Consider the following 10,552-nt stretch of genomic DNA (forward strand, 5'->3'; position numbering starts at 1 on the left):
ATCAGCTTCTAAAGGCAAGCATTGAGCATACCTAATTAAAAAAGAAAGGAGAGCCATGCAGTTTAAAGTGGAGCTTAATAGTTTGTGTGTAAAAGTTAGTGAAGAGGGACCAACTTTTTACCAAACAACTGCAAACACACTGCCAACAACTTACAGAGATCTGTGTGCAGTCAGGTTCAGCAGATATGAGTCTGCCAATAGAGCTGTGCAGGAATGGGGGGACAGTGTGCTGGTCATTGTCTGACACTGAATACAAACAACAGCAGCTGTTATTAAACGAACCCAATAACGCAACTGAGAGGCAACCAATCTGCCATGTAGTGAGACATGAGTGTGTGTTTTGAACACCGTGCATTTTGTGGTTAGTTATCTCAATAAAAGGTGTTCAGTGATCGTTTGATTGGTTTGTTGTTTAGGGATTTTTGTGTCTTTTTTATTCGATGCAGTTCAGGCTTGTAAAATAAATAGTGATAAATAAAAAAAAACACAGAAATGATCATTTTTCAACGAGTGCTGATTTATTTTTTTCAAACTAATCCAGGTACAAGCATATTAATGTACCTTTCATTAATGCATAGCTTCAGTGATAAATATGTTTTTCATGTTTAATTTGCATCACGAGGATAAAATAGAAACCTTTAAATGAATTGCATCAATGAGCCATCGCCCTTTACTACTGCACAGCTTCAACCTACAGTTTGTCAATGCACTGCGCCCACAGATCGTAAATATGTAGCTCGGTTCAAATATAGCAGTATAGAGTTTGAAAGTGGTGCAAATGAGACAAATAGAGCATCACACAAGGTATGACACAGACTGCCAAGTTAATAAATAGGTGATGGAAAGTTGCTGAATAAAAATATACTGTATGAGGAAGTGGTAAATCATGTGATGAACAAGATATTTTCAGTATGAAGTGCAGAGATTGAGTGCCTTCTGACACTCAAGATCACAGCAATAAAACCGCTGACATTGGAAGATGGAGCTCTAGCACCAGTCTAGCCCATCCCTCACATGACCCATAACGGCGTCCTTTAGAGAGAAGACATGCAGGTGCACCAGGAGCCTAGGCATGGCCCTGTCCTGAAAAGCCATCAGGCCAAATCATGTCCATTAAAGTGATGGGCTGGTCAGAGAAATTATGGCTTGTGTCCACATGTAACATAACTCAGCCGGTGTCCAGCCACACCACAGTATTTATGACGACTGCAGTTTGAAGGCTGATCTTCTCAAGTAGCCTTTTAGGAGGTGAACGTCAAAGTAAATTCTAAGGCTCTTAGGCTAATCATTTGTTGGCTTCACAAAGGCATCCTGCTCTGCTATATGCCAAATTAATGTTCCTGCTCCGATGTTTCTGAGGTGGTTGCAGAGTTTTGAGTCGAGTCAGTCGTCACAGGGCTCACTGCCATAGAGTGTCCGGCTCCGCAGCCAATGAGAAGAGGTCTGACACCAGAGACGAGCTGCGGCTGAAAGACGTCGCTCTGGGAACCATCTCCACACATCCCATGTTCGTTCCAGCCCCAGGAGAGGAGACGCCCCCCTGAAAAGGAGAGGGGTCATGGGTCAGTGGAGCTGACAGGAGGAGAGGGGGACAGGGCTGCAGAACTGCACCCTAAAATTAGAAGCCTGAAGAAAAAAGCCTGGGTACAAAAAAGCAGAAGGCATGCAATATCCCGCACATAGACACACACACACTTCTACTTCTCTTTTTGTCCCCAACACTGACACTCAGCAAGCACAAAGCCTCACTGCTCTTCACAGCTGGTGAGCTTGTTGGTGGGTGTGGTCAGGTCTGCATCACAGAGGAGACACGTGCCATGGCAACACAGTTACCTAATAGGCTCCATTGCCATGGCAACAGAAGCGAGCTTGCTTTCTCAAGGGTAACACATCTTCAAGCTTTCCCTGTCCTGCAGTTGTGTGTCTTTCATGCCTTCTTCTCATTTCTTTCATCGTGGGGTTTCTTTGTCTCTCTGCGTTTTTTAGCTCGTCTCTCAGGGGCTTCAAAGATTTGGATTCTCCATGTGACAAATGCTTTCCTTGACATCTTGCCAGCAATTAGTGTCAGTGTGACAATCTACCAGTAATGGCTTGTACATAACAAACAGAAGCCACTGCATCTATTTATAAGTGTACTCCGTATGCCTCCATCTTTGATTAAGGTTGCTCAGTAAACATCCATTAGCTAGTGAGCAAAGTGTGTTGATATGTTTGCTTCACTGGGGGAAAAGCCTTGTTTTGGTGCCGTGCTTAATTCATGGACTCAGTGACTGGAGTAAAACACATTGGTGTTTCCATGGCAACCAAGTGCTGCACAATATTCGGCACAACAAAAGGATTACAAACAAGACACTAGAGCCAAAAGACATTTCCTTGTAAACAAATCCTGTCTTTTGGTTTTATATTCAACTATTAATAAATCTCACCCCCGAATTAGCGATAGCATCGTAACAATATCTGCAGGGATTACATCATACAACACTTATGAGTTTGAACAGGGTCTGATCTAACATTCATGTTAAGTTCAAAATGTTCACATAACAAACAAATCTTTCCTCAGATTGGATGAGCTGTGGCCTTACTCCCACGTCTGACCACGATGATGAATTTCATACATGAGGAGCACTTGCTCAGGTGAAAATGGGCAAGGGCTGAGCAGGCAACAGATATCATGAGCAGCATGCAATGCTCTCCGTTCCTTTCCGCCTGACCTACATCAGGACCAGAAATAGCAGCACTCAGGTCTCTGCTTCCAATCCTCTTTTGCCATTTCATTGCTCCTGCCGCCACGCTCCAGACAGGAGGAGAGCCCAGCACAGAGGAGGTTCACAGGAGCTCTGCTTTCTCATCACATCACTGAACTTTTGAACGCACAGAGCAATGCTTTGTAAGAACTGCCATAATGACTGACACTTAGCATTAAGAATTTCCAATTAACTCTTCTAATTGGTCCAAATATTTCAAGTGTGGCTTTGACTGCAGCAATACCAACAATGTCAGGAGTTTCCTCTTAAATGGAACTCAGTGCCTGTGTTTTCGTGTTCGTCTGCGGTACTTATACTCAGGCTGATGTAAAAAAGTGGGTCAGTGTTTAACATTTTATGGAAAAAAGATTTTACTTCCAAAAGATTTTTGGCGATTGTCGCTGACTATGGAAAAGCGGGAGACTTTGGGCAACCCTGTAAAGCACGCAAACTAATTTAATCTATTTTTAAATTGGAAGAGGAAGCCCAATAAACATCTGTGTTTGTTTAGTATTATTTAAGTGATTTGAGCAGCTGCGATGTCTATGTTGTGTTCTTATGTAGACAAAGGGAGATCGCTCTCCAAACACTCTGGAACTGGAAAAACATGCCTGTAAATGTTTGCAGGGAATTCAGCTCTTTTGCAGGCCTGTGCGGGTAATTGCCTCTGTCAATGATACCCATCTATCCATGCTGTAATTACTTCCTGATGCAAAGGCCACAGAGCAATGAGCTGACCTCAGAAATCCTCCGCAGCATTAGCAGAAGGATTAATATTTCACACATGTTTAACTGTAAAGTAGACAGTTCCCTTACTCAGCCTTTGAGCAAATATGTATTCCCTACTCTTTTATTTAGTAGGAGCCAGAGTCATGCAAGGACAAAAGTGGAGTGTCTTGTGTAAGGCACTTGCACATCCTGAAAACAATACTGTATGTTTAAAAAATTCTGCTTTACTTCCTCAGAGTGATGCCCTCATTTATTTTTCGAGTACAGTTGTCATGTTTATTCTTATATTGTTTCTAGCATAATGACACAGGAAAATAGAGCACATTTTGAAAAGAACATACAAAAGAAAAAGGGAAAGAAACGCCAATAAATCGTGTGGATATTTCTTTTTGAAACACTCACCTAAAATGGCAAGGTTATGTTCAGATCCACACGCAATCTGTGGAGAAAAATATTTTAATTGTATAAAATGTGAGATAAAAGCAGACAATTTTACAATTGTTATATTCACAAAATACTTTACCACCATGGATACTGAGATGCTTTGTAACCAAATGTTCTCCAAAACTGAAATACAATTCCATGTTTAAACTAAAAAGTAGACTTCCAACTTTTATTCAGAACTGCATGGAAACACAAATTACATGGGTAAAAAAAGATTCTGTAAATAAAAGCCCCAAACAGCATTCTCAGAGAGCAGGGCAGAAACTATGACAGAAAACCTGGATCATTCATAAAAGCTAGAATAAAATGCACTAGTAATGCAACGGTCTTCAAGGCATTTATTCCAGTCCTTCTTAAGAGCACACTATTAAATGATGATCCTGAAACATGAGAGGGCGCTCTCTAGATTCCAGTTTAGATAGATATAACATAGTTACTAGCAATAAAAGGTCACTGAATTGAGTATATATCATTGCTAATGCAGTTTAAAGCTGCTATGATGAAGCAATGTCTTTGATCAAGCATAAAGCTGTAGCAAGCCATACATTAAAACAAATCCATTGAGTCCTGGACCCCTGACAGGTTTTAATTTGTAACTCCAATAATGTTCATAGGCTTCATTAAAATGTGAAAGTTTAATAAATATTGACTCAGTGGGTGTGTATAGACGGTGTTATGAGGACCAACACTGTACGCTGGACTGAAAGATTCATAATCCAAGCGGCTAATCCATCTTGCCTTTAGCTTTACACGCAAGGTGACTACGCCTCGACATCGCCTGTGCTGCTGCATCATGTGTGCATTGGAGAAATGATCCAGAGCTGCTTCCTGACATCCACTTAGGAAGTAGGAAACAATCACCTACAATATAGCTGCCATTTAGGCTTCAGTTAAACTGCTGCAATCCCAAAATGCTTTCATATAATTGCCCTCGTGGGAGAAGAGATCTCCGCCTTCCCTAAATGTAAGTGGTACTCTGAAAATATGTGTGTGTGCTTTACACAATAGATGTAGAGATGCAAAACATTAAGAAGCTTTTCTCAGTGGGCTTGGCTCCCATTCAGTCAGACTGTTTTTCAACTAAAAACAACCCTCAGCTTTGTTGGTGGGTCTCTGTTGCCCCCTGCTGGACGGAATCACTTGTTTTATACACGTGTGATGGCAACAACAATAGGATCCAATACAGTATATCTTCAAACCTAATAAGAATAAACATATGCAGGTGAAATAATTATTAAGATATTTATTTCTTAAGTAAATGTATAAATACCACCATTTAAAAAAAGACTATGTTCCCAGTTAGAGCCCTCCATTGAAAGAACTAGTATACGTGTATGGGATACATGTTTAGATAACAGTAGGCCTATACCCAGTGTTACATTTTTATGTTACAATATTTGGTTATTATTGTTATTGATGCAAGCAGCATTTCAATGATGTAGCAGACAGAAGTAACTTTACTCATTTGATATACCACTAGGGGGCTTAATTAGCTTTATAACAGTGGGTTTTATTTTATAGGATCACTCTTGTTTTTTTCATTATTAACCTGAAAAGTATTTTAAGCTGTCACATAAATGAGTAAAAAGTATAATATTGGCAAATATAAAGCATCGGAAACTTTAAATACTCAAGTGCAATATTAGTTCTTAATGGTAAGAACTCGACTAAAGTATTCAAGTCACACCGCTGTATGTTGTACATATGCCTTAAGGTGACTTAGAGGTGAAAAATAGTGATAAATTGTACCTGTGTTGCTCCACAGAGGACTTTAACCTCTGCAGGGAGGCTCACCACCGTGTTCCCACTTCCTGCTGAAGGACCAGTCATCTGCCGCTCTGCGTGATGACAGGTTTGTCTGCCCAGCTGTCCATAATCTCCTCTGCCCCATGTGTACACTCTCCTGCTCTCTGAAATGAATAGGGACATTGTTCAGATATGGCAACTGTCCGTTAAATCTCAATAAAAACCTGTGAACATTGAAAACATAATATCTGTTATTGTGTTTAACCTGTTTGAGCAACAATGTGTGTCCAGCCGCTACACACGAGGACAACTTTCTCTCCACCCAGCAGGGAGCGCTTCACCAGAGTGGGAGAGGACAGGAAGGGCTCTGTGGAGGTCAGCTGGCCATGCTTGTTGCTTCCCCACAGAAACAAATCTCCGTCTTCTGCACAGACACCACAGGAGAAATATCATTCTTCCTCAGCAGAAGCAGCCACAGAAAGGCAGTAATTGAGAGTTGCCGTTCATCTAATTACAGACAGACATGATGTATGACCATGAAGTTCAGGACAACATGCTCGTAGAACCTGAAACTCTGAATGCTCCCTCTGAGGAAGAACAGCACAAAATGCTTTACATATCTGCTTTTAAATTATAGCCTTGCTTCTGTCCAGAAAGTACAATTATACACTTCCAATGCATCAATCAAACGTTTTCCCTGCTGGAAGAGCTACAGAGAACCCTTTCAAACTTAACTTGAACTGTGCGGTTTCCTTTTGTCTTTGGTAAAAAAATGTATTGCTGCCTTCATTGCCTAACTGCCTAATGCCTACAATCAAAATCACAATGCAAATCAAGCCTTTATTTGTATACCTCGACATGCTAAATAAAGTTTGTTTCTTGTCTGTGTTAACAATCTTCGGCAAGTTGGGAGGGTACAAACTTCCTTCCTGCAATTTCCCAGGTAATATAAATGTCATTCTCCATAAGAGGTTTGTAGGCTAATTACATTTCTGGTGTCATACCTGTGAGGCACACACAGTGCGCTAAGCCAGCAGTTACCATGTTTACATTCTTCTGATCCAGACCTGCAACAGACACATTTATCGATCATCACTGAAATACATAAAAACTATCATCAACTACTTCTATTCAGTAGACCACTTACCTGGTACCAGAGAGGGCACCGTAGAGCTGAGGTGGGGGGGGACAGGCCGGGGGCTGAGTGCTCTCTTAGCGTGACTGCAGAGGCCAGTTCCCCACTGATATACACAGCCTGAGACTGAGGGTTGAACAGAACATTAGGATGTGTGGATTGACTGCTTAATGAAAAACACTGATGATGTTTTGGTGCCAGCTTACCTGTAACAGCTAATGAATGTCTGAGTCCTGCTGCTACACTCACTACTGGCTCCTTCAGACTCTGAAAGCAAACAGCACAGCAACATCTGCTTGGTAACTGATCATAAGGTGAAGTAAGTCTGTAGCAATTTGAGCTCATTTAGGATTGATTAAATAAAAGGTATGGCAAAAAAAAATGGTAATATTGTGATTTAAATATGTAAAATATATACTGCTCATATGCTCACCTCAACAACCAGTAGATCTGCAGAGTGTGATACAGCTTTGCCAACACCTAGTTGTCCAAATGCATTGCAGCCACATGACAACACTCGACCAGAATCTGTCAGTTTGACCAAAATAAAGAATATCTTTATAAATAAAAAGTACAGAAATATTCAATATTTTTGGATGGGTGGTTTTAGGTTTTGCCTTTCATACCCATATTTAACCTCACCCTGCTATGGATTCTGGGTAACTCCCTGAAGTGGTGCCTGAGGGGTGAAGCTAGTGTGCATGAGAGCCCTCCAGCTATTGCTGCTTTTAGGACAAACCTGATCACTTGGAATGTGAGTCTCATGCTGCATTTAAGTCGTGTGTGTGTGTGTGCGTGTGCGTGTGCGTGTGTGTGTGTGTGTGTGTGTGTGTGTGTGTGTGTGTGTGTGTGTGTGTGTGTGTGTGTGTGTGTGTGTGTGTGTGTGTGTGTGTGTGTGTGTTGCAATGCAGAGTCTGTTGTGTGAGGGTTGAAAAAAACATACACAGAATATATTACCCTCCAAACCTAAAATGTGGGTTGCATTAACTTGAAAAGTGGAAATAGCTGACATGAAAGTCTGTATTTTGTGCTTTTTCAGGCATGTCCTTGTAAAAAAATGACCTAATTATAATTTCAACCTGGATGTTAACATGAATGGTGTTTACAAGTGAGAGATTGACTATCAGAGTAACCTACTTATGAAATGAATGCAGCATGATGAGTTTGTTGGTCTGTGAGAAATGTTCCTTGTTCCCCCTTACTGCCCTCTACTGTAACATACTTGCATTACATTTTTTTATTTCAAATTGTCACCTAATTGCATTATTGTAAATATCCAACCGTTCATTTTACCAACTGATCATATGCTATTGCAAATGATCACATAAAATCAATCTCTTTGTATGCATTTCTATTTCTCTCGGTCCCCTCTTATATAATGCAGCATGAGACTCACTCATATAAGGCTGCTCTGATATCTAGATGTTTAACTTGGGTAATGCCTAATGTTTTTTCATGAAACTTATATGGCCCTTACCTACGGAAGGGGATTAGGGCCACATGAAAACAAAATCAGAATTCTGAGAAAAAAGTCAGAATTATAAGATAATTTGTTTGTGGCCCTAATCCTCTTCTGTACTTACCCATGGCACAAGTAAGAGATCAACAGATACTTAAATAAAACAAGTTCTCACCAGTAAGACAAATTGTAAATTCCCAACCACAGGCTACTTTTGAGACCCTCTGAGTCAAGCTGGGGCAGAGTTGCAGAGTTGTGATGTCTGCAATGTGGCCAAGTCCCAGCTGGCCTCTGTTATTCTGTCCGCACACAAACACCTCGCCATTCTCTGTTCAACACAAAAACACACAGAATATATTGCATATTCTTCTCTGTTAAAGTAGCATACCTATGGGAATCTCTACCAAATGATCTGAAAATGAAGCACAAATGTAATGTTTTCATGTCTGAAAGAGAAACAACATTACCCACTCTAGACCTCCCTGTACTATTTCTTTGTTTTTTTTAAAGCCTCCTGTGAACAGGTGTTGGAAATTAACCTTGGCTACAAAGACCTACAGTATATCACTGATATTAAATCACACTTAATGTCATTTCATGGCCTAACATGATCTCAGTAGGGCAGTTTCAGTCAGTTTGCTCGGTACTTTAAGTCTATTTGAAGCAAATACGTTTCTACTTTTACTTGAGTAACATTTTGATTGTAGGAATTGTACTTGTAACAGAGTATTCCTACACTGGTAGTTATAGTTTTACTTAAGAACCAGATCTGAGTACTTCTTCCACCTCTGCTCAACACAACACATGTTTCAGTCTTGCAAGTAAGTAACAGCACAGTTGAGGAGCAAACGGTCAAATACCGGTGATAACCACGGAGTGTCCCCCGCCGCCGGTGAGAGTCCGTACCGCCTTGTGTTGTAGAGCAGTGATGTCGGAGAACCGGGGCTCCGGCTGGTCGTCCACATGTCCCTGTCCCAGCTGGCCGTAGCTGTTGGCTCCCTGCCCGACACCACATTATGATAACCGTGTCAATATGACCAATAATACTCCTGCCTTAACGTTAACCGAATCTTAACGGCTGTTCCTTGTCACTGCTCTTGTACGTTAGAGCTAGTTTGCTAACTGTTTAGCTAACGTTAGCAAAAGTGATACGTTAAAGTCCCACAATTTAGTGTCACTGTGTCGTTGGTGAGTATTTTAGATACATCAAATATACGTTGAATCAAACAAACCTTTAACGGTGAAGTTAAATAACTTACCCAAGAGTGTAAACAAAACTCGGTACTCGAACTCGTTTCCATGGAGAAAAACCGTATACTGCACGATTTGCGACACTGTCGTGAACCATGCTGCAGATAGAGGTTTCTCATTTTTTTACCTTCTCATTTCATAGTAAATAATAAAGACAATTTATATCTTACAATGACGTTTAACATATCAAAAGAGAACAGATAATAAAATACATATTTATGGCTAAAATTGAATGAATGTTGCACCTACATTTTAACTTGCTTAATTGTATGTCTTATTTCTCATGTTGCTTTAACTTGCATGGTTTTCTTTTTAAAAAGACTTATTTTATCAGCATTTTTCAACAGTGAGACTAAAGTATTACCTGGAAACCTGGACATAGATCACCAATCTTATTTTTATTTTGAATAGAAACTCCCCTTTGAATAGAAGACCCTTGCGACAATGGGTTTTTTCAACATTTAATTAAGATTACACAAACTATAACCTGAACTATTGTCATCACTATCAGGGTCCTCACTGCCATTCTGCATCTCAATGATGATCATCAGCCATCATTATCCATAACATAACCACCAATATGAGGACATTGAAAAGTACCAAGTCAAAAGGTAACAAACCATTTCACACGCTGAAGACACGATGCACATATAATTTATTTATTTGTCTCAATAAATATCCCACTTATAATGTCTATATTTCTTTACAGTACAAAAATAATGTTTTGATTTCAGGAGTACTACAATGTAATCACTTTAAGAGGAGGTATTTCAAATCATCACTGTAAAATTAAATAAGTTTTGGAACAAGGGACAAGTCCGTCGTAATCGATCAAGAAAACATTCTTATAACACCAGGTACATTTTATAATTTCCCTCAACAGCAGACAAATGGAAACATGATAGACACATCAAAAGAATACAAACATGGTACATGTTATTCAAATCACTGAAGTGAGGAAGATGAAATGTTAAATGTGAAAGAAGTACAAAAAATGCACATGATATTATACAACAGCAGAGTTAACAATTGGATGAGGAAACC

At 40.0% G+C, this 10,552-nt stretch overlaps 1 protein-coding gene across 1 annotated transcript; it reads right to left on the reverse strand.

The window, feature by feature from the left end:
- Positions 1 to 495: 495 nt before the first annotated feature.
- sergef (secretion regulating guanine nucleotide exchange factor) lies at positions 496 to 9,605 on the reverse strand. The gene is given in 12 exon segments (XM_034204708.1): positions 496 to 1,540; positions 3,876 to 3,912; positions 5,667 to 5,827; positions 5,929 to 6,087; positions 6,668 to 6,730; positions 6,811 to 6,924; positions 7,005 to 7,065; positions 7,232 to 7,326; positions 8,433 to 8,585; positions 9,118 to 9,256; positions 9,517 to 9,572; positions 9,575 to 9,605. Coding segments are annotated over 12 exon segments (1,278 nt in total). The 3' UTR covers positions 496 to 1,331.
- Positions 9,606 to 10,552: the final 947 nt, after the last annotated feature.

Source organism: Gymnodraco acuticeps, unplaced genomic scaffold (genome assembly GCF_902827175.1).
Source record: "Gymnodraco acuticeps unplaced genomic scaffold, fGymAcu1.1, whole genome shotgun sequence".
In the NCBI taxonomy this organism is placed as follows: Eukaryota; Metazoa; Chordata; class Actinopteri; order Perciformes; family Bathydraconidae; genus Gymnodraco; species Gymnodraco acuticeps.